We start from the raw sequence: 25,615 nt of genomic DNA on the forward strand, positions 1-25,615 counted from the left end.
CTGGTGAACTCCATGCCCAAGAGGGTTAAGGCAGTGCTGGAAAATGATGGTGGCCACACAATTTGGACATTTTCACTTAGGGGTGTACTCACTTTTGTTGCCAGCGGTCTAGACATTAATGGCTGTGTGAGTTATTTTGAGGGGACAGCAAATTCACACTGTTATACAAGCTGTACACTCACTACTTTACATTGTAGCAAAGTGTCATTTCTTCAGTGTTGTCACATGAAAAGATATACTCAAATATTTAAAAAAAAAAATGTGAGGGGTGTACTCACTTTTGTGATATACTGTATATATATATATATATATATATATATATATATATATATAAAAATCACACACTATTTAATTCATGCTCGAATTAATAACAAAATGTACTAGTGCAATGTGCTAAAAAATGCTAGTGGGTTTAGCACTTTGCACTATTATCTTTTGTTGTTCTTTATGGTGGCACCGGCCACAATCCATTGAAGCCCGAGTGCAGACCCTCACACTGGCTTTCAACATATCAATCACATAATTGTCAGGTCTTGTTAAGTGCACCCATACTGGGCAGGGGGCTCTTTGAGGGCTAAGAAACAGTAGGAGGTCCATTTAGGAGAAATTACAGCTGCAGGTATGAGTGCAGAAGGTGAGGCACCACTTTGATTATACAGACCCATTCATTTTGTCCCTTAAAAGTGGCACTCCAGTCTCCTTTTCACCTCATTTAACACCTGATTTACTTAATAAAAAGGCACATCTCAGTTGTCCATGTATGTCATGACATAGCGGGGTGGCCTTTCCTCTTTTGTTCTCCATTGCTCCTCAAGCAATCAGTCCTTGATTGCCCTTCTCCTTGGAGTTTGCAGTTGTGTCTAAAAGACACTATCTTGCTAAAAACATTTGTTTACCCTTTCGGGTGTGTACTTCACTGTGTTTATACTTGGGGTTTCGCTTTTCAACAGTAAAAGTTAAATCACTTGAGTCCACTCCAACTCCTTTAACAGGAACATGAAAGGAGGGAAACAGAGGGAGAGGTGGGTTTGTTGACCGATAGTGGAATAGAAAAGGAAATACAGACAAGATGTTCATACATCTAAAGAAATATCAATTTATTTGAATACAAACTTAGCTACATGGCATGAAAAAATATATCTACCAAAGTGCATTCAATTGAAATGTACTAACACGATTAAGTGGTTTAAAAAGAGCAATAAAATGACAAAAAAAGGACATTCTTCAAATTCCCTTTACATAAAGTATTGATCTAGATACATTTGGCCACAAAAACAAAACAATGAGACATTTCAAAGCAGTTAAACAATTATTTTGATAGCAAAGCCACAAACGGTTCTATTCTTTTATAAAGAGCAAATCTAGGGCAAAAACAAGGCTGTGCTATGACCACTAAACTTTAAAGAACTGGAGTGATTGTGTTGTATAGGGCAGTCCTTGAAAATCGTTGAAAACCACTGTCTTATGCTATTCCATGGCAAGGAGCTGATCAAAGTTAATGCACTTCCAGCAGATTGAAAATAACAGAATTGAATACAAAAAGGACAGCCTGGTTTTTGCTCTGAATTTGATCATGAACATTTCGGCAAACCTATAATTACTTCCATTTGTGTCTAACAGTAAATACCCTTTTTAATGTGATTGGTTGTATTTATGGTTTCTTCTACATTTTGGTTCCCCCTGAGAACATTTAAAACAAATTTACACACAAGGCTCTCACAGACATTGCTATAGTTCTTCTCTACAAAATACTCATCAGATCAGGCCTTTTGACCTCATAAAAGTAAAAAGGCACAATAGCAGTTTGCAAGCCAGCTAGAATACAAACGGTTTCAAATTAATACAGACCAATTTTTCCAATAATAAAAATACTATTCTTATTAAATCATAATTTCTAACAGTTGGGTGGGGGGGGGGAGTATCATAAAATAGCTTTGTGCTTATAAAGTACTCCAGGAGAGGAGAGGCTCCATATGGTCTTTCATATTCCTTTTCTATTCCTCAACTAATAGAATGTAAACAACATATATTCTGCCATTTTTTTTTTTTTTTTAAGTTTAAAAAAAAGATTGTTACAGACTATAATCACTGGTTCATCACAAGCATTCACATTTTAACCAAACAAATCAACAGAACTTTCAGTACCGGTAACTCATGATTGCTTTTTAGATTTGTAGTCTTGTTACTTCATACACTTTCAGATAGATTTAATAAAAAGAATATGAAGGAAAAAAATGTACGCACAAGACAGTGAAACCATGATTATGACATAGTAGTAAAACTAGTGCAACATTTACTGGGAATTATGATGTAGGGAATGTAAAAGCATGGCAAGTCGTACACATTTACAAAAATGGTGCTGGTCCCTTATCTAGTGGGAGATCCCCATTCAAAAACACAGACAAAAGAACACAATGTTTGAAAAAAGACAGGCAGGACAACTTCCCTTCACTCACCAGCGTTAAAGAATGCTCCTTCACATGCACGCACGCACACAAACACACACACACACACACTTAAAGTTCAGAAAGTCCCTCTCCATGCTCATTCAACTCCATGGAGTAATAGTCCAGTGGTCGCCTAAGGACAAAAAGCATACACACAGCTTTTGACAACTGCTACAACGGCACAATTATTAAGTGAACGAACTAAAGTATATTGTTTTCTCAGAAGGGTTGAGACAAGATAATGATAGCTAATCATGTTTCTATTCACATTGGCGTAAAAGGGACATCTGTGTAACTATTATGTACAGCTGCATACAGTGAAATGATGCCTCTTCACTTAACCACCGAGGCAGGATGTGTGCGTACATAAGCACGTCTGAGTATGTTTGCACATTCGAGACTGTGCGTGTGTGGCTTGAATGTGTGTTTGTGTGTGGTCTCACCTCTTTTTGTAGAGGTAGGTAAAGAGGGCTGCCCCCAGTCCCAGTAGCAGTAGAACTCCAATCACCAGGCCAATATGAAGGCCCAGGGCAGACTCTGAAAAGAACACAACCATCAGTCAGCTAAGCCTAAAAAGCCATTTAAATGGCTATTCTCGAAGCTTACAGAGAAGGCTTAGTCTGTGCCTAGAAAACCAGCCCATAGGAAATAAACCTGTGCACTGAACTATGCTCCCAAAATGAGCATGTTCGACTCACATTGTCAGCCATGCTTATCTTAAATAAATAAAAAACATCAGGAGCTCTGTGCATGCTAGGGTCCATGGACTCATATCTGAAGTCTCCAAAATCTGGTATGACCATTGGCTATGTCTAAATCTGTACAAAGATCGCCACCTTCTGGACAATAATGGTCAAATTTGAGTTAAGAATCTGTCCTTCACCTTTGCACATATTTCCACAGTTAATAACCGAAACACTCAATCTTGACACAGCAACTACAGATAATCTATCCCACTGGACTAAGTAAAGGATACAGATGATGTGTAAAAATACAGTATAATGCAGGAGGACTAAACTAAATGCTTCCAGCGCTATCCTGTGGGTTGGTTTGTTTTCATTCCATCCAATATCCTTGTCTTTGATTGGCTCTTCACCAATATCCTTAGTCTTCATTTATTGTTAGTTCATTTGTACTTAGGCCTTCTACAACTCAACACTAGTGGTCAGTGTGTGGTGTGTTCTCCGGGGGTGCTAACCTTAGTCGATGACTGTAGCGAAACATTTTGCACCGTAGCAAAAAGCTTTACTACAAATGGAAACAATTTTGCTACGCTAAAGTATCTATTGGACAAATTCAGGAAGGTCCTTCCTTGTTTCGGTCCGTTTAGTTCTGTTTGCTTACTAGTGAATATACCCATGTTAAGGCAATGAGATATTTCCTCCAATCAATGTTTGCTCACACATATCAAGAGAGCTACATCCAGGTATTCAATAAAGCTTTATAAGTGTGGTGTGTTCAGGCTGTTTGCGTGTGCCGGGTTAAGAACAGGGTTGTGTTCAATAGGGAAAACTGTAGCAAAACATTTCAGAACGCTGTGCAGACAAAAATGAAAACTTAGGTACATTAACCTGAAAAGAAAAAAAAAGGGCCTGGGCCTTTTTTAAATGTGGGTGCAAATGTGGGTGCAAACAGAGGCTGGTAGAGCAGTCACATAGGGAGGTTAAGGGCAGTAGTAAAACGAAAGATGGAGGAATATTACATCTCCAATCTTTTCAGCGGCTAGTACAGTGCCTATAGAGTTGCGTTCCAAAGTGGGATTGAAATAGATTTTATTGTAATTTTGTCATTGATCTAAAATACTCCATAATGTCAAAGTGAAAAGAAAATTCTACAAATGTTTACAAATGAACACAAATGTAATCATTTATAATTGTATAAAGACAATTATTTGGTTGCAATTTTGTAATATTTTATATCAAGGGTGGTCAAACATCCTCCAGGAGAGCTACTGGATGTGCAGGCTTTTGTTCAAGCCGCGCTCTAACGCACCTCATCGTAGCCTAAACATCAGCTGCTCAACAGGGCCTTGATAAGCAGACTCGGGTGTGTGTTAGGGCTAGATCTAAAGCCTGTACACCCAATAGCTTCCAGATGGATGGTTGACCATGTGTTTTATACAGTAGCCTAACAGTGCAGTTATTCTACTTTTTGGTGGGTTTGGTGCCTTGATCAAGGGCACAACGTCAGGAGATAGTAGGCAAACATGGGATTAGAGACCAGCGGCCTTCTAATGTCAATACCACATTATTCAGACTTTCTTGTAGGCTACATAGACGCCACTAATTATTGGTCATGGAGATTTGGTTAAAAGTCATGGAAAAGTCATGAAATTCCATCTGCCAAAATGTGTATAAACCCTTAACAGTGAATAATCAAAAAGGTCTCTATAGCAGAATGTAATTTGGGAATTTCTGTGAACATAGTCTAAATGGACCAACTTGAGAAAAGACAGTTCCTGCACCTCTTTCATCCCAAGTCAAGCACTGGTTTGCGTAAGTATTCTAGGGCCCTATAAAACACAGAAGGAATCCAGACAAAAACATACATTAGTAAAGGTCCGTCAGTCAAGTATTCAAAAGACCAGGTAACTTTTTGAAAGCCTCATAAAAAAAGAGAAGTGATTAGTAGATGGGTAACAATAACAAAACAGACATTGAATACATATTTAAGCATGGTCAAGTTAATCATTATTCTGTGGATGATGTATAAAACCACCCAGACACTGGAAAGATGCAGTCGTCCTTCTGAGCTGCTGGAGGGGAAGGAAACTCCTTAGGGAGGTCACCATGTCACCACGAGGCCAGTATGGTCTAGTACGGTGTCCTGGCAAAATAAATAGTGGGGGTATGCCGTACCGGTAAAACATGAGCCCATCACAATAGTGAAAACAATATGTCAAGAAAACTGTTGGCTATTACACCATGATTTATCATTACCATTTGTCAGAGGCATGAAATATTAGCGAATGGACTGAAAACGTGTGGTAGGCCTATAGCCTACGCTACAAAATGCGATGTGGTTTGATGAGAACACTTCAATTTAGCCAAGGCAGATATGAGTGGCCGACACAGACAGCAGTGGACACATAAATTCGGGCCTAATGACAATCGCCAGATGTCATTATACTTTGGGTGTTTTGTGTAACACATGTCTCTTTCCATTCACCACTGTTTGGAGGCTGTAAATATGCTGCGAGTGGATGAACGTGCGCAGGTAGCCTAGTAAAGGATCCCTTTGAAGTGATTTTGACAATTAGATGAAAACATCATGACTGGTTGTGTTTATGCCACAACAAAAGGTAATAAATACATTTTAAAAGTTAAATGATACATCTTTATGACTAGGCTCACAGAGATGCCATTGAATTAATAGGGATTCTAAATATAATTATATGATAAGGCCCCACAGCCTGCCGGCCTGCCCATATAGCAGCTGGCAGCCGCCTAATCGAATGCAGCATTTTCTGCACCTCCACCAACACATAACACCTCACATTAGTCTGCCCAAAAACAATGATAACTTCTCCCACCCAGTGGCATGAGGGCTATTTAGGTGAACGCTGATGCCGCCCCATAAGCAGTGCCCACTTTGCCAAAGGCAGGGGCGGAAAATATACTTAACAAAAATATTAAAACGCAACAGGTAAAGGGTTGGTCCCATGTTTTATGAGCTGAAATAAAAGATCCCAGAAATTCTCCATATGCACAAGAAGCTTATTTCTCTCAAATGTTAAGCACAAATTTGTTTACAGCATTTCTCCTTTGCCAAGATAATCCATCCAACTGACAAGTGTGGCATATCAATACGCTGATTAAACAACATTATCATTATACATTATAATGTATACCACCTTGAGCTGGGGACAAAAGGCTACACTAAAATGTGCAGTTTTGTCAACACAATGCCACAGATGTCTCAAGTTTTGAGGGAGTGTACAATTGGCATGCTGACTGCAGGAATGTCCACCAGAGCTGTTGCCAGAGAGATGCAGCACTCCACCAAATGTATTTAACATAAATGATGTAGCCTACGGTAGAAAGAGTTGTACCCTGTGGTTGGTCTGTAACCCATAGACTGGAGACAAAATGTATTACAATAGCATGAGACAGACACTTTTTCCATCATTAACAAGGAGAGAGAGTGTGCAGGAGAAAGTCAACAGAAAAAAGGCAAGAGGGCAGACATTAGCTTTGGAGCGGCTGTGGCATAATCAAAACGGAGGTGGACAGAAAGTTCTGAAAGCAATTCATTTCAACAAATTTCTTAATTTGAATTAAACTTAACTAAAAACAAGAGGGCTTTGTTGGAGCACATTTCTTCCTATTAAAAAAAAAAAAAAGGAAGTAGGCCTACCTGTTTGACGGACTCAATTATGCTATCCATAGATTTGTCGGTATAGCCAAATCCTTTAATATCGGTCACCATGCACTCTTTAAATACCTCTGTGTCTGGGCTTTGGTTTGGTGTGGATCCAGATAATATAAAGCGTTCTATGACAATGCTTAATTCCATGATGCCTTATGCTATAAACAAGCTTTACAATGCCCACAAAAGACGTGACTGATGCATATGGGGATATATTGATTAGTCTCGATGACATTCTGAAACTGAGCAGTGGCCTTCAAAATTGGAGACAAAAAATTGACTTTGCTATTTTGTCCCTATTAATTGAGCTTTTCACTTTCTGAAAATGTTAAAACCAAGGCAGCTTTTAAGGATGCAGTGCTGTTGTTGGGTTAAGCAACAGCCGAGTAGCCAGCAGTTTTCTGCATCGGTCGAGCCTCTGTCTGTGTGGAAAGGTAACTTTTGAAAGTGCAATGCTTAGATTCATAATGATGTCTAATATTTAATTATTTGCAAACAGCAACCGTTTCATTGCAAACAAGACACTCTGGTTTGACATTGGAGAAATACAGTAAGAATGCCTATTTCTCTGTCCATTCTTCCCTGAAACGTCTATTTTTATTATCCACCTTTCTTTTGAGACTTTCAGAGCGACATTTTCTTGATTGGAAGCAGTTCTTCCCCAATCTATGCTCAAAGAAATATAGAAAACTAATTTCAAAAGAGACATTGGTGAATTTTGTGAGCGTAATCAGACTGAAAATATTAGGATATGTTATTGACGTTGAACTAGTTATATAGCCTACTAACCAGATATGTTCAAAATTGTATCATAGGCCTTTGAATTGGGCTGCTATTATGTTTTGCCGACTATTAGCTAAGAAACAAATTGGCCTGAGGCCAAACCCATTGCCAACCCCCACTGTACACTATTTTAGTTTAGCGGGGATAGGAGGTGGTGGACATTTTGTGTCTCTCCTAGGGCGGCAGAACTTCCAGGGGTGGGCCTGTTAGGCAGATACATTTTTTGAGTGCATGTGCGTGCACACATAGGTGGTCCTGTACTGGGAAGAAATGTAATCTACTTTCACCCCTGGTTAAATGGCTGTGATGGGAGAAAACTGAGGATGGACCAACAACATTGTAGTTACTCCACAATGACCTAAATGACAGAGTGAAAAGAATACAAATATTCCAGAACATGCAACAAGGCACTAAAGTAATACTGCAAAAAACAGCAAAGGAATACACTTTTTTGGCCTAAATGCAAAGCCTCATGTTTGGGGCAAATCCAAAAACATTGAGTAACTGCCTGCTTATTTTCAAGCATGGTGATTGCTGCATCATGGTATAGGTATGCCTGACGTCGGCAAAGACGGGAGTTTTTCAGGATGAAAAGAAACAAAATGGAGTTAAACACAGTCTGCTTTACACCAGACACTGGGAGAGAAATTCACCTTTCAGCAGGACAACAACCTACAACAGAAAGTAAAATCTACACTGGAGTTGCTTACCAAGAAGACAGTGAATGTTCCTGAGTGGCCAAGTTTTTAAAGTTTTGACTTTAAAATCTGCTTGAAAATCTATGGCAAGACTTAAAAATTGTTGTCTCCAACACCTTAACAGTGCTTGAAAAATTTTGAAAATAATAATGGGCAAATATTGCACAATACAGGTGTGCAAAGCTCTTATGAGACTTGCCCAAGAAGATTCACAGCTGTAATCGCTGCCAAAGGTGTTTCTAACATGTATTGACTCAGGGGGTGAAAACGTATATAATCAAGGTATATTAGTGTTTCATATATATATATTTATTATATTTCTTCCGCTTCAAAAAAAGACAAAATCCATTTTAATCCCACTTTGTAAAACAAAATGTGAAGATATCCAAAGAGGAACTGGACAGCTCCTAAGCACAATAGTCAATAGACCTGTAGTTTATTTGAAAATACCAACTTTTCAAATACTCAAGGTAGTTGAATATACACACAACACCCCATAATGACAAAGCGAAAACATGTTTTTAGAGTTTTTTGCAAATTACAAATAAAAAACAGAAATACCTTATTTAAATAAGTATTCCGACCCTTTGCTATGAGACTCGAAATTGAACTCAGGTGCATTCTGTTTCCTTTGATTATCCTTGACATGTTTCTGCAACTTGATTTGAGTCCACCTGTGGTAAAATGATTGGACATGATTTGGAAAGGCACACACCTGTCTATAAGATCCAACAGTTGACAGTGCATGTCAGAGCAAAAACCAAGCCATGAGGTCAAAGGAATTGTCCGTAGAGCTCCAAGACAGGATTGTGTCGAAGCACAGATCTGGGGAAGGGTACCAAAACATTTTTGCAGCATCGAAGGTCCCCAAGAGCACAGTGGCCTCCATCCATCAAAGTGGCCAGTGATTTCAAGACTACGTACAGTTGAAGTTGGAAGTTGACATACACCTTAGCCAAATAAATTTAAACTCAGTTTTTCACAATTCCTGACATTTAATCCTAGTAAAAATTCCCTGTCTTGGGTCAGTTAGGATCACCACTATATTTTAAGAATGTGAAATGTCAGAATAATAGTAGAGAACTATTTATTTCAGCTTTTATTTCTTTCATCACATTCCCAGTGGGTCAAAAGTTTACATACACTCAATTAGTATTTGGTAGCATTGCCTTTAAATTGTTTAACTTGGGTCAAACATTTCAGGTAGCCTTCCACAAGCTTCCCACAATAAGTTGGGTGAATGTATTAAGTTGGGTGACAGATATTAAGCTGGGTGACAGAAGTTGGGTGACAAAATAAGTTGGGTGACAGATCTGGTGTAACTGAGTCAGGTTTGAAGGCCTCCTTGCTCGCACACGCTTTTTCAGTTCTGCCCACAAATTTTCTATGGGATTGAGATCAGGGCTTTGTGATACCTTGACTTTGTTGTCCTTAAGCCATTTTGACACAACTTTGAAAGTATGCTTGGGGTCATTGTCCATATGGAAGGCCCATTTGCGACCAAGCTTTATCTTCCTGACTGATGTCTTGAGATGTTGCTTCAATATATCCACGTAATTTTCCATTCTCATGATGCCATCTATTTTGTGAAGTGCACCAGCCCTCCTGCAGCAAAGCACCCCCACAACACGATGATGCCACCATCGTGCTTCATGGTTGGGATGGCGTTCTTCGGGCTTGCAAGCATCCCCCTTTCTCCTCCAAACATAACTATGGTCATTATGGCTAAACAGTTCTATTTTTGTTTCATTAGACCAGAGGACATTTCTCCAAAAAGCACGATCTTTGTCCCCATGTGCAGTTGCAAACCGTAGTCTGGCTTTTTTAATGGTGGTTTTGGAGCAGTGGCTTCTTCCTTGCTTAGCGGCCTTTCAGATTATGTCGATATATGACTTGTTTTACTGTGGATATAGATACTTTTGTACCTGTTTCCTCCAGCATCTTCACAAGGTCCTTTGTGTTCTAGGATGGATTTGCACTTTTCGCACCAAAGTTTGTTCATCTCTAGGAGACAGAACGTGTCTCCTTCCTGAGCGGTATGACGGTTGCGTGGTCCCATGGTGTTTATACTTGTGTACTATTGTTTGTACAGATGAATGTGGTACCTTCAGGCGTTTGGAAATTGCTCCCAAGAATGAACCAGACTTGTGGAGGTCTACAATTTTTTTCTGAGGTCTTGGCTGATTTCTTTTCATTTTCCCATGAAGTCAAGCAAAGTGCCACTGAGTTTGAAGGTAGGCCTTGAAATACATCCACAGGTACACCTCCAATTGACTCAAATGATGTCAATAAGCCTATCAGAAGCTTCCAAAGCCATGACATCATTTTCTGGAATTTTCCAAGCTGTTTAAAGGCACAGCCAACTTAGTGTATGTAAACTTCTGACCCACTGGAATTGTGATACAGTGAATTATAAGTGAAATAATCTGTCTGTAAACAATTGTTGGAAAAATTACTTGTGTCATGCACAAAGTAGATGTCCTAACTGATCCACCCCTAAAACGTCCCCTCCTGTTCCCAGTGTCAATTCCCTCCTGATATGAACTGAAGCCATGTCTCATTTGTCGTCTGATCCAGTGGCGCAATGAATGTTTCCTCTCCAAGCACCGAGTAGCCCTGTTCATTTTCTCTCATTACATAACCAACTTGCCAAAACTATAGCTTGTTAGCAAGACATTTGTGGAGTGGTTGAAAAACGAGTTAATGACTCCATCCTAATTGTATGTAAACTTCCGACTTCAACTGTATGTATGTATGTATGTATGTATGTATATATATCAGTACCAGTCAAAAGTTACGACACACCTACTCATTCAAGGGTTTTTCTTAATTTTCACTATTTTCTACATTGTAGAATAATAGTGAAAACATCAACACTATGAAATAACACATATGGAATCATGTAGTAACCAGAAAAATTGTTCAACAAATCAACATTTATTTAATATGAGGTTCTTCAAAGTTGCCAACCTATACAGAAGATAGCCCAGCCCCCCCCCCCCCTTCCAACTTCAACTGTATATAGGCAGCGGCCTCTATGTTCTAGTGATGGCTATTTAGCAGTCTGATGGCCTTGAGATAGAAGCTGTCTCTCGGTCCCAGCTTTGACGCACCTGTACTGACCTCGCCTTCTGGATGATAGCAGGGTGAACAGGCAGTGACTTGGGTGGTTGTTGTCCTTGATCTTTTTGGCCTTCCTGTGACATCAGGTGCTGTAGGTGTCCTGGAGGACGGATGGTTTGCCCCCGGTGATGCGTTGGACAGACCGCACTACCTTCTGGAGAGCCCTGCGGTTGCGGGTGGTGCAGTTGCCATGCCAAGCGGTGATACAGCGCGACAGGATGCTCTCAATTGTGCATCTGTAAAGGTTTGTGAGGGTTTTAGGTGCCAAGCCACATTTCTTTAGCCTCCTGAGGTTGAAGAGGCGCTGTTGCGCCTTCTTCACCACACTGTCTGTGTAGGTGGACCATTTCAGTTTGTCTGTGATGTGTAGGCCGAGGAACTTGAAGCTTTCCACCTTCTCCATTGCGGTCCCGTCGATGTGAATAGGGTCGTGCTCCCTCTGCTGTTTCCTGAAGTCAACAATTATCTCCTTTGTTTTGTTGACGTTGAATGAGAGCTCATTTTCCTGGCACCACACTCCCAGAGCCCTCACTTCCTCCCTGTAGGCTGTCTCATCAATGTTGGTAATCAAGCCAACTACTGTTCTGTCGTCTGCAAACTTGATGATTGAGATGGAGGTGTGCTTGGCCACGCAGTCATGGGTGAACAGGGAGTACAGGAGGGGGCTGAGCACGCACACTTTTGGGGCCCCAGCGTTGAGGATCAGTGAAGTGGGGGTGTTGTTTCCTACCTTCACCACCTGGGTGTGGCCCGTCAGGAAGTCCAGGACCCAGTTGCACAGGGTGGGGTTCAGACCCAGGGCCTCGAGCTTGATGATGAGCTTGGAGCGTACTATGGTGTTGAATGCTGAGCTATAGTCAATGAACAGCATTCTTAAATAGGTGTGGATCTATAGGGGCAGGAAGCAAATTGAAGTGGGTGGCAGTTAGGTGGAGGTGAAATGATTCTTGACTAGTCTCTCAAAGCACTTAATGATGACAGAAGTGAGCACTATGGGGCTATAGAAATTTAATTCAGTTACCTTTGCTTTCCTGGGTACAGGAACAATGGTGGCCATCTTGAAGCATGTGGGGACAGCAGACTGGGATAGATTGAATATGTCCGTAAACACACCAGCTAGCTGATCTGCGCATGCTCCGAGGACGCGCTAGGGATGCCGTCTGGGCCGGCAGCCTTGCGAGGGTTAACATGCTTAAATGTCTTACGTCGGCCACGGAGAACCCAGTCTTTGGGAGCGGGCCGCGTCAGTGGCACTCTGTTATCCTCAAAGCAAGTGAAGGTGTTTAGCTTATCCGGAAGCAAGACGTCGGTGTCCACAACGTGGCTGGTTTTCCTTTTGTAGTCTGTGATTTAACTAGGCAAGTCAGTTAAGAACAAATTCTTATTAACAATGACGGCCAAACTCTAACCTGGACGACGTTGGGACAATTGTGCGCCGCCCTATGGAACTCCCAATCGCAGCCAGTTGTGACACCTCTAACACTGAGATGCAGTGCCTTAGACTGCTGCACCACTTGGGAGACCAAAAAAGAAACCAAGATCGAACTCTTTGTCCTGAATGACAAGCACCACGTCTGGAGGAAACCTGGCACCATCCCTACGGTGAAGCATGTTGGTGGCAGCATCATGCTGTGGGGATGTTTTTCAGCGGCAGGGACTGGGAGACTAGTCTATGGATTTCACGTGACTGGGAATACAGATATGCATCCGTTGGTGACAAATACCTAAAAAAAGGTAGTGGCGTGGATCAGAAAAAGAGTCAGTATCTGGTGTGACCATTTGCCTCATGCAGCATGACACATCTCCTTTGCATAGAGTTGATCAAGCTGTTGATTGTGGCCTGTGGAATGTTGTCCCACTCCTTTTCAATGGCTGTGCGAAGTTGCTGGATATTGTCAGTAACTGGAACACGCGGTCGTACACGTCAATCCAGAGCATACTAAACATGCTCAATGGGTGACATGTCTGGTGAGTATGCAGGCCATGGAAGAACTGGGACACACTCGGCTTCCAGGAAAAATGTACAGATCCTTGGAACATGGGGCTGTGCATTATTATGCTGAAACATGAGGTGATGGCAGCAGATGAATGGCACAATAGTTGGCCTCAGGATCTCTTCATGGTATCTATGTGCATTCAAATTGCCATTGATAAAATGCAAATCTGTTCATTGTCCATAGCTTATGCCTGCCCATACCATAACCCCACCATGGGGCACTCTGTTCACAATGTTGACATCAGCAAACCGCTCGCCCACACAACGCCATTCAGGTGAAATGAAGAACGCAATCTTCTTCATCACCTAACGTATTGCACAAGTTGACTGCAGGTAATTTACTTAAAAAGTAGCTACAATTATACAAAGTGTATTAAAACACTTCAAAAGAAAGTTTCAAATGGTATTGACAAACACCTGGTATACCGCCAAAGTCTAACACTCACTCGTCTTTCCCTTTCATTTTAGTAGACAAATTTTGTCAAAATGATAAAATCACACCATGCAACAAGGGATGTAGCCTACAGTCAGAGATAGACAATGTTGATTGGCAGGTGGAATGATGTCCAATGGGGTTGCAATGTAAAAGTGGGAGGCAAGGATCAGGTCGGCTCCTTTCCTCCTCGCTCGGCAGAGATTTCAGAAAAGCTAAAATTGTGAGCTATGTCAGGGGGGCTGACATAGTAAGGGGGGCTGACATAGTAAGGAAGAGAAGCAAGAATAACCAGAGGATGGGAAGGAGTGGCTCACCTCATTTGCCACTCTACTTTCCAACAGACACTTTTGATAGGTTCTTTCGAAAGTAGGTGATTCTAACAAATCCCCACATGCAAAATATCAAATAAAATAATTTAAATAGAACCTCCCCATTTCGGATAGTTTTCTTCCGTTTTGTGCCTAGTTAACACAACCCAGGTTAGTGAATGTTGTTCAAGCGGGGGCTCACCAGTGCTCATGTGTCGGTCAGTAGCCGGGCCGTTACAGGTGTCCCCCTGGGTGGGGGAGGTCTGGAGGATGAGGGCCCTCTGGTGGTCCGACAGGGCCTGGATGTTTCCCTGCACACGCAGCCACCCGGCAGCACAGGAGAAGTTGGCCACTGACACACACACACACACACACTACAATTACTCTACTATTATAGAAAACATAAAACCAAATCCCACATCCTCAATATTGGATGACAAAAAACAGAGTATTGCACAATATTATGTGCGGGTATATCAATTAGGAAATGTATTGAGTGTGCCCCAGTGGAGGCTCATGAGAGGAGGAAGGGGAGGACCATCCTACTCAGTAAATATTTTTTTATTTTTTACATTATCCTTTTTAGTTAAAACTATACAATATATTCACGTGCCCAAATACCTGATTAAAACAGTTTTGCAATGACGGTCTACAGTAGTCTCAACAGCACCGTTTAGGGTAGCACCATGGTGTAGCCGGAGAACAGCTATTTTCCATCCTCCTCTGGCTACATTGACTTCAATACAAAACCTAGAGGCTGGTGCTTCTCGCCACCTTCCATAGACCTACATGATAATTATGACGACTCCGGAGGACGTCCTCCAACCAATCAATGCTTTTGCAGTATGATCTGACATGTTGTCCATCCAATCAAAGGATCAGACAATGAACGCAGTACTATGAGATTTAAAAACTTTGTGAGTTGGTTAAATTGTTGGATAGATTGAAATAGTTAAGCATATTTAGGCTATTGTTACATTCAAATTCATTGCTTCAAACTACAGGAGACGGAGGAGGTACATTATATACTGTTTTCTTGGTCTTAAAACTTTATTTCTGTGTCGAGTTTGAAATATATTGCACTATTTGCCCTGTTAACTTTAGTAGCAACTAGCTAGCTAGCTACCAGAGTGCAGATTTCTCTGTCAGACTGGCTAGCTAACGACAATGTAGTGGATTAAAAAAAAATATATATATATTATATTCATTTAACCTTTATTTAACCAGGTAGGCTAGTTGAGAACAAGTTCTCATTTGCAACTGCGACCTGGCCAAGATAAAGCAAAGCAGTTCAACACATACAACAACACAGAGTCGCACATGGAATAAACAAACATACAATCAATAATACAGTAGAAAAAAATCTATATACAGCATGTGCAAATGAGGTAGGATAAAAGAGGTAAGGCAATAAATAGGCCACGGTGACAAATTAATTACAATATAGCAATTAAAACACTGGAATGGTAGAATGTGCAAGGCAATAAATAGGCCACGGTGACAAATTAATTACAATATAGCAATTAAAACACTGGAATGGTAGAATGTGCAGAAGATGAATGTGCAAGGAGAGATACTGGGGTGCAAAGGAGCAAGATAAATAAATACAGTATGGGGATGAGGTAGATTGGATGGGCTATTTACAGATGAGCTATGTACATGTTCAGTGATCTGTGAGCTGCTCTGACAGCTGGTGCTTAAAGCTAGTGAGGGAGGTAAGAGTCTCCAGCTTTAGTGATTTTTGCAGTTCGTTCCAGTCATTGGCAGCAGAGAACGGCGGCCAAAGGAAGAATTGGCTTTGGGGGTGACCAGTGAGATATACCTGCTGGAGCGCGTGCTACGGGTGGGTGCTGCTATGGTGACCAGTGAGCTAAGGCGGGGCATCACCTAGCAGACACTTGTAGATGACCTGTTGTTTAAGAACCCGTTTCATTTCTCACATCAAATTCAAGTTTCTGGGAAAAAGATGCGTCGATCATGTAATGGACAAAGGTCTGCGTATTCAAACAGTGCAACACAACGAGAAGTTAAGATACAGAGATACTGTATTTTTGGGCATGTAAGTGTTGACCTGTAGGGGACACGTTGCTTCGTACCGCTACGTTGTGGGACAAAGCAAAGGGGAACGATGAAAGGGGAACTTCAGCTAACAAGGGCAACCACAAGGAGCTTGCAGAGGTAATGATGCTATGATGCTTTACCTGCTGGGCATATGAACGTTTCTACTGTATCCTTGCTGAGCGGCCTTTCAGGTTACATCAATATAGGACACGTTTTACTGTGGATATAGATACTTTTGTACCGGTTTCCTCCAGCATCTTCACAAGGTCCTTTGCTGTTGTTCTGGGATTGAGTTGCAGTTTTCGCACCAAAGTTAAGTTCATCTCTAGGAGAAAAAACGTGTCTCCTTCCTGAGCGGTATGACGGCTGCATGGTCCCATGGTGTATATACCACCGTATTACTGTTTATACAGATGAACGTGGTACCTTCAGGCGTTTGGAAATTTCTCCCAAGGATGAACCAGACTTGTGGAGGTTTACAATTGTTTTTCTGAGGTCTTGGCTAATTTCTTTTCTGTTTTCCCATGATGTCAAGCAAAGAGGCACTGAATTTGAAAGTAGCCCTTGAAATACATCCACAGGTACACCTCCAATTGACTCAAATGATGTCAATAAGCCTATCAGAAGCTTCTAAAGCCATGACATCATTTTCTGGAATTTTCCAAGCTGTTTAAAAGGCACAGTCAACTTAGTGTATGTAAACTTCTGACCCACTGGAATTGTGATACAGTGAATTATATGTGAAATAATCTGTCTGTAAACAATTGTTGGAAAAATTACTTGTGTCATGCACAAAGTAGATGTCCTAACCAACTTGCCAAAACTATAGTTTGTTAACAAGAAATTTGTGGAGTGGTTTAAAAACAAGTTTTAATGACTTCAACCTAAGTGTATGTAAACTTCTGACTTCAACTGTATATATATATCTGTATAGGGCATTGGAAATGATGCAGACAATTACATTGGAAGATACAATCTGTTCGCAATATTAAAGCTGATCCACCCCCTAAAAAGTCCCCTCCTGTTCCCAGTGTCAATTCCCTCCTGATAAGAACTGAAGCCATGTCTCATTTGTCGTCTCATCCAGTGGCGCAATGAATGTTTCCTCTCCAAGCACCGAGTAGCCCTGTCCATTTTCTCTCATTACTGTATGTAGAGTCAATCACATACACATTGACATTACTACACCTCAACGGGATTTTAATCCTTGCTTGGACTAAATCCTTCTCATCACTTTTTGTAACCGTGTCGTGTTATTGTTTTTGGTCTATCCCAGTCAAATCCTGTCCTGCCCTCAGTGGAAGTGTTGGAACTCCATCCATCCATGATGAGCCTGTCCTACACAGAAGCCTCTGAACACTTCAACTCATGCCTCATTCAATCACTGCTGTGATCCCTTCCCCACACTAAGTAGCCCTCTCATTCACCATAATATGTCTATTAAATGTTTTAGGTTAAAATACATTTGTCTTTGATGATTTTTTAAAAAGACACTTTGTCCTCTCTGTGCGTTCTGCGCCTATACCATGGGTCTGCCATCCAAACATGTTCAAGTAACCAGCCTCCACTGGTGTGCCCTTGTTTGCAACTGTGTCTGTGTGTGCTTGTTGTCTCTGTAATGCAAGAGTGTTGTATCTCACCCTGCAGGTAGAGGGCAGAGATACCACAGTGACATCTTTCTTCCAGGTAGCCAGCCACATCCATCTCACTGTGACCCTGCACCAGCCCACTGCAGTCTGACAGAAAGAGAGCAACAGATAGAGAGAAAGAAGGAAAGAGTGAGCGTTAGTATGGTTAAGGACGGTACATAAGCCATTAGAGATACTATTGAGTTGAGACCACTTGATTGAACATTATATTATGTATTACGTACTTAAAAATATAACACCTCGAATACGCTATATCAGACAAACTGTCGAGTCATGCAGCAGACAGAATTATTCCTCTAATCATTCCGGAAATGTGTGCTACTGGCGTCAATTTCCATTTACACTTCCCTTTTCTTAAAATCCTCATAAAAAGCCCCATTTCCCAAGAAATATGGATGACATGGCTTACTTCCTGGGTGCTCCTGCCAATCACCGGAGAGGGGCGCCAAGCATAGGTCGATGTCGCTGGAGAAGGCGGGGCTGGGGCAGATGTTAGTCAAGCGTGGGGTGGGGGAGGAGCTGGTCCAGGATGAAGGGCTTCTCGCCTCACAGCAGGAGCAACGGCTGAGAGACACAGGACCTTCCTCCACTGACCTGTAGCGTACACAGAGATGCGCGTGCACACACATGCAAGGTATATTTATTGACATTAAGGCCTAGATTCAATCAGATCGATGTTAACTGGCGATAGTAGACACCCACATAGCTGATGTTTGAGCTGTCAAATCGGTGAGCAGCTGCTCTTGTGATCATTGTCACGAACCCATACCTGTCCCACTCGCATTAGAAGTTTAGAACGAGAAAGCGTAGCCTATATAGAAATAGGGCCGGGACGATACCAGCATCACTGGAAACCAGCCCTAATGTTGGAAACAAACATCATTATGTTGTCATCCAGTCACCTTTAATTTATTTTCCAAGCTATAGCACACAATATTTTACATACAGCAGGTTTATAAAGGACCAGATTTGTCTGCTTCGTGTTTTCATTTTTGCCCTGGAAAGAATATTGAGATACTGGTATCGTCTTGGCCCTAATAGAAATAATAATGCTCAAATTGAAAATCATTAAAGAAAAAAAATTACGAGAATTTCTATCAGCCTAATTGTGGTGTAGATTACATCTCACATTCCATTGTTTGAACTTGTAAACAAGGCTGCATGGGATTTCTCTTAATCCGACTCGGTGCAGTCAATGGAAATGTCCGGTTTAGATATAATTCGCGCAGCCGCTTGTGGATTTGACAGCTTTCTAACGCATTTCCACCTCTGACACTGTCAAAACATCAGCTATGCGGATGTCAGCTAAAGCGGATCGGACTGAACCGGGCCCTAAGAAAAGACTGTCTAGCTTCACTTGATCTATATACCTTGATGAAGAGTTTTATTCTCAGCAGTAAAAACAAGTGAATTTCATTCCTACCTGAGTACAGGCATCACCTGCTGCCCTCTGGTGGCTGAGAGTTTAATGAGAAGTCTCAGGTCATTACTGAACACTAGGGTGTCTCGGAGAGTGCTGTTGGTTAGGGTGGTACCAGCTCTACACACAGTGACTGTGTCAGAACACAGCACTACGGCTCCATTGGCCGGAATTGTGGCCCCCTCGGGAAACACCTGGTCTGTGAACGAGATAGTGGAGAGATTATAGACCAGGTGAGGGAGGGAACGTGTGAGAGAAATATTTTTTTTTGTTTTATTTGTTCCGTTTATCTGTTTCTTAGGGCAACAAAACGTTTCAAAATGTTGTGCAAATAGTCCCTCCCCGTTTCACACCATTTTCTTCCTGATTCATGCCTAGTGAACATCACCCTGCTCTCACCTGCTCCGGTGACGTTCCCGATGAGGTAGAAGCCGTTGTGGTCGGTGATACTAGTCAGGGGTAGGGCCATGGTCGTACCGGTGCGATTCTCTTCAAACACTGTCAGGACCAGGCCCTGTAGGGAGGTCAGGGGCGGTCCTAGCAGCTCCACAAACCCCCTCTGCCGGCTGTGGTTGGTCCAGCGGGCACCGCCCACCTCACTGATGACCACACCCTCAGGGGGAGGGGGTGGGCGGGGACAAGAGTTCTCCCTCAGAGGTGTGGGTGGGGCCACCTGAAGAACAATAGAATTGATAGGCGTTCAATGGTACAATAGCTTGCCAATTGAACAGGTGCCCTGGCTATCTAATAGACAGACTGGGACAACGTCCCAAATATCTTCTTTCTAGTACACAGGAAGATGCCAGATAAGTAAATGCTTTCTTTCTAGTTACGCAATAGCCAAACAATGAGCAAAATACAACTGGTTAGAGCAGGGTTGTGCCGATGTTGTCATACTTGTATTCGTGATCGTATCCATTTTTAAGCACACCTGATACTCGTAATCAGATTTACTCGTGATCGGAAAACCCATAAGTGTGGTTTAAATGCCGGTAAAGCCTATACCACAAGTGCACATCACTGCACTATCACTCAAGAGTGCATCTCAGAGCACATCGTTATGTTCATTCACACACATTGTTAAACGACCCGACATATGAAAATGCACATCATTAACTTACTTAGTCCAATTATCAACGACGGCTAATAAATAGCCTAATGCATGGCTGGCTTCTACTGCCTGCATTTATTCCAGACACAGATTTAGAGATGAAGCTAGGCTAATTTGCTTGCCCCGTATATTGTTTCACTTTTGAGAGAAGCAAAACGTCTTATGCCACAACATTTTATCAATCAAAATAAAAACAATCTACATTTGTCATTTTACTTTCTAATGATCTGACGCTCGGTAAACATGCCTGGGTGAGAAGATATAATAATAGCAAGCAAGCATGCAGTGGCTTGGATCACGACAAACAACGTCAGCAATGGACAGACAAAGTAGACCTACTAAACAACCCCAAGTACATTTACATTTAAGTCATTTAGCAGACGCTCTTATCCAGAGCGACTTACAAATTGGTGCATTCACCTTATGATATCCAGTGGAACAACCACTTACAATAGTGCATCTAACTCTTTTAAGGGGGGGGGTTAGAAGGATTACTTTATCCTATCCTAGGTATTCCTTAAAGAGGTGGGGTTTCAGGTGTCTCCGGAAGGTGGTGATTGACTCCGCTGACCTGGCGTCGTGAGGGAGTTTGTTCCACCATTGGGGTGCCAGAGCAGCGAACAGTTTTGACTGGGCTGAGCGGGAACTGTACTTCCTCAGAGGTAGGGAGGCGAGCAGGCCAGAGGTGGATGAACGCAGTGCCCTTGTTTGGGTGTAGGGCCTGATCAGAGCCTGAAGGTACGGAGGTGCCGTTCCCCTCACAGCTCCGTAGGCAAGCACCATGGTCTTGTAGCGGATGCGAGCTTCAACTGGAAGCCAGTGGAGAGAGCGGAGGAGCGGGGTGACGTGAGAGAACTTGGGAAGGTTGAACACCAGACGGGCTGCGGCGTTCTGGATGAGTTGTAGGGGTTTAATGGCACAGGCAGGGAGCCCAGCCAACAGCGAGTTGCAGTAATCCAGACGGGAGATGACAAGTGCCTGGATTAGGACCTGCGCCGCTTCCTGTGTGAGGCAGGGTCGTACTCTGCGAATGTTGTAGAGCATGAACCTACAGGAACGGGTCACCGCCTTGATGTTAGTTGAGAACGACAGGGTGACAGACTAAAACCACCATATAGCCTGAGCAAAGTCAACAGGAAATAACTATTGAACAACAATGACTAGCTACGGATTCTGATTTATACACAATGTTTGGAGAAGGGGAGACTTGTGCCCTAAGACGACTGACTGTGTGAGTGTCTGTCCGGGGAAAATGAGAGCCGAGGGAGAGCGGCTTGTTCTAATCCAATCGTTGCGGCAGGCTCAACTGATACCCCGCCCCGTTTCTTTACAGACAGAAGAACTAGCCAATAGTTGTTTGGAGCAGACAGCACTTCACACTGTTTGAGGGAGAGAGAGATGCGTGCTGGCAGCTGAAAATTTATTTTCCCCCCCAATCACGGATAATTACAAAATCACCCGTGTCATATTCGTATTTGGGAAATTCTCCATATCCGTTACAATACTTGTTTTGTCCGAGTACTCGGCACAAGCATTTCGCTGCACTCGCAATAACATCTGCTAACCATGTGTATATGAACAATAAATTTGATTTAGAGTTGTTCCATTCCAATAAGTTAACAAAATTGGGAGAGATATATATTTTATAGTGAAAAGACTGCAAGTATCCTTGAGGGCAAAGGGCATGGCATACTATGGTTGTTTTAGAAAAAATATAAAATGCAACAGTTTCAAATACTTTACTGAGTTTAAGGTTCATATAAGGAAATCAGACAATTGAAATGAATTCTTTAGGCCCTAACCTATAGATTTCACGACTGGGAATACAGATATGCATCAGTTGGTACCTTTAAAAAAAAAAGATGGTGAGCCTCACCCCTATCTGGTGTGACCACCATTTGCCTCATGCAGCGCAACACATCTCCTTTGCATAGAGTTGATCAGGCTGTTTATTGTGGCCTGTGGAATGTTGTCCCACTCCTCTTCAATGGCTGTGCGAAGTTGCTGGATATTGGCGGGAACTGGAACACGTGGTCTCGTACACGTCGATCCAGAGAATCCCAAACATGCTATGTCTGGTGAGTATGCAGGCCATGGTAGAACAGGGACATTTTAAGCTTCCATGAATCATGCAGAGATCCTTACATCATGGGGTTGTGCATTATCATGCTGAAGCGGCAGATGAATGGCACGACAATGGGCCTCAGGATCTCGTCACAGTATCTCTCTGCATTCAAATTGCCATCGATAAAATGCAAATGGCTTGGTTGTCCATAGCTTATGCCTGCCCATACCATAACCCCACTGCCACCATGGGGCACTCTGTTCACAACGTTGACATAAGCGAACCACTCGCCCCTACAACGCCATACACGTGGCCTGCTGTTGGAAGTACAGCCAAATTCTCTGAAACGACGTTGGAGGCGACATATGGTAGAGAAATTAACTAATTCTATTCTCTGGCAACAGCTCTGGTGGACATTACTGCAGTCAGCATGCGAATTGCGCTCTCCCTCAAAACTTTAGACATCGTTGGCATTGTGTTGTGTGACAAAAGTGCACAATTTAGAGTGGCCTTTTATTGTCCCCAGCACACGGTGCACCTGTGTACTGATTGGGGTTGCAAAGGGTCGGAAACTTTCCGGTAAATTTCCGTAAATTTTCCATGGGAAGTTAAGCCCGGGAATTTGGGGAATTTTGCTTAAATTCAACAAAAAAAGTTAGCTTATAACAGTGACCCTTTTTTGTGGGATACACATAAGGCAATTCTAGGTCTTGTGGCATATTTTGGTTAAACTATCCCCAATTCAATGGAATTGCAACCCTCTGCATGCACAGTGCATTCTTCCATCACATGTACAGCTGATTCTCAAGATCTTGCACACTAATGAGACGCTTTTGAGCCCACACTACTACACTGTCTGAGCCAAGGACTACATGCTATTTAGTAAGTTTGGATTACAATACTGGGTGGGGTGAATATATTTTATATGAAATACATGATTTCTTGTTAACTTCTTTGGGACAGGGGGGCAGTATTGAGTAGCTTGGATAAAAAGGTGCCCAGAGTAAACTGCCTGCTACTCAGCCCTAAAAGCTAGAATATGCATATAATTAGTGGATTTGGATAGAAATCACTCGGAAGTTTCTAAAACTGTCTGAATGATGTCTGTGAGTATAACAGAACTCATATGGCAGGCAAAAACCAGAGAAAAAAATCCAACCAGGAAGTGGGAAATCTGAGGTTTGTAGTTTTTCAACTCTTTGCCTATCCAAGATAGTGTAAATTTGGTCCGCTTGCACTTCCTAAGGCTTCCACTATATGTCAACAGTCTTTAGAACCTTGTTTGATGCTTCTACTGTGAAGGAGGGGGAATGGGAGCTGAATGAGTCAGGGGTCTGGCATGAGCTGATCACGCGCGCTCACGTGAGATTTAGCTGCGTTCCATCGCATTTCTAAAGACAAAGGAATTTGAAACATTATTGAAGATTTATGTTAAAAACATCCTAAAGATTCAATCTATACTTCGTTTGACATGTTTCTACGAACTGTAATAAGTTCAGACTTTTCGTCTGAACTTTCGCCTGGACTTGCCCGCGCCTCGTGAGTTTGGATTGTGTACTAAACGCGCAAACAAAAAGGAGGTATTTGGACATAAATGATGGACTTTATCGAACAAATCAAACATTTGTCGAACTGGTGAAGATCATCAAAGGTAAGTGAATATCTATAATGCTATTTCTGACTTCTGTTGACTCCACAACATGGCGGATATCTGTATGGCTTGTTTTGTTGTCTGAGCGCTGTACTCAGATTATTGCATGGTGTGCTTTTTCGGTAAAGCTTTTTTGAAATCTGACACAGCGGTTGCATTAAGGAGAAGAGGATCTAAAATTCCATGCATAACACTTGTATCTTTTAGCAATGTTTATTATGAGTATTTCTGTAAATTGATGTGGCTCTCTGCAAAATAACCGGATGTTTTGGAACTACTGAACATAATGCGCCAATGTAAACTGAGATTTTTAGATACAAATATGAACTTTATCGAACAAAACATACATGTATTGTGTAACATGAAGTCCTATGAGTGTCATCTGATGAAGATCATCAAAGGTTAGTGATTCATTTTATCTCTATTTCTGCTTTTTGTGACTCCTCTCTTTGGCTGGAAAAATGGCTGTGTTTTTCTGTGACTAGGTACTGACCTAACATAATCGTTTGGTGTGCTTTTATCGTAAAGCCTTTTTGAAATCGGACACTGTGGCTGGATTTACAACAAGTTTATCTTTAAAATGGTGTAAAATACTTGTATGTTTGAGGAATTTTAATTATGGGATTTCTGTTGTTTTGAATTTGGCGCCCTGCAATTTCACTGGCTGTTGTTGAGGTGGGACGCTAGCGTCCCGAATATCCCAGAGAGGTTAACTAGTAAATAGTAGCCTACAGCAATGTGTGTTTAAATAATTTCTAACTTGTTAACAATTTCTGCTAGTTAGTTTTTGCTACCATGTAGGTTTTAGCTTGCTTGAGCCGGATACACCCTACTAGTGTAAATTCACCTTTTTCCATACATGTTTCATTTAAAAACATTTATCTTACAAAGGAGTTGTTTAATCTAACCGCTTAACAATTTATATGTACATGGAATTGTATTTGTTTTTAAAAACTCATTTTTATCAACTTTACAGGAAAATGCCACGGGCACTATCTGATGTGTGGAGACATTTACCTGCAGATAATGTAGAAGGAAAAGCTGTTTACATTTGCAAATACTGTGCCAAATCATATGTGAAGAATGCAACAAAGATGCAGAATCATCTGGCCAAGTGCATAAAGTTCCATCAGCGCTCACAACAAGCAACCTCTGACAAAAGTCCTTCTACTTCTATTTGAAATGAAAATGATGAATCAGACACCTTATCATTAGCAACAGCTCATGGTCCTCCAGGAATCAGAAGTTTTTTTTTACTAAATGGAGGAACGTAGTCAGAGAAATGCTGATTAATGTCTTGCTCGAGCTGTGTAAGCAACTGGTTCACCTCTGATGCTCACAGGCAATGTGTATTGGAAGAGATTTCTGAATGTTCTTCGCCCAGCATAGAGTTCAGCAGAGTTCAAGTGAAAGGTCAAGCAAATCATAGAGAAAGCAGACTGTATTGCAATCATCTCTGATGGGTGGTCGAGTGTTCGTGGGCAAGGAATAATTAACTA

The 25,615-nt window shown here is 41.8% G+C and overlaps 1 protein-coding gene across 1 annotated transcript in view; it reads right to left on the reverse strand.

Moving 5' to 3' along the window:
• Positions 1 to 1,072: 1,072 nt before the first annotated feature.
• LOC139570378 (uncharacterized) overlaps positions 1,073 to 25,615 on the reverse strand; it is a 30,110-nt gene continuing 5,567 nt past the window's right edge. The window contains exons 6-12 of the mRNA XM_071392211.1: positions 19,689 to 19,962; positions 19,293 to 19,488; positions 18,279 to 18,463; positions 17,861 to 17,956; positions 14,362 to 14,511; positions 2,891 to 2,984; positions 1,073 to 2,580 (exon numbers count right to left, since the gene is read on the reverse strand). Of these exons, the coding sequence (XP_071248312.1) occupies positions 2,517 to 2,580; positions 2,891 to 2,984; positions 14,362 to 14,511; positions 17,861 to 17,956; positions 18,279 to 18,463; positions 19,293 to 19,488; positions 19,689 to 19,962 (1,059 nt within the window). The 3' untranslated portion in view covers positions 1,073 to 2,516. The remainder of the gene's footprint in view (positions 2,581 to 2,890; positions 2,985 to 14,361; positions 14,512 to 17,860; positions 17,957 to 18,278; positions 18,464 to 19,292; positions 19,489 to 19,688; positions 19,963 to 25,615) is intronic.

Source organism: Salvelinus alpinus, chromosome 3 (genome assembly GCF_045679555.1).
Source record: "Salvelinus alpinus chromosome 3, SLU_Salpinus.1, whole genome shotgun sequence".
In the NCBI taxonomy this organism is placed as follows: domain Eukaryota; kingdom Metazoa; phylum Chordata; class Actinopteri; order Salmoniformes; family Salmonidae; genus Salvelinus; species Salvelinus alpinus.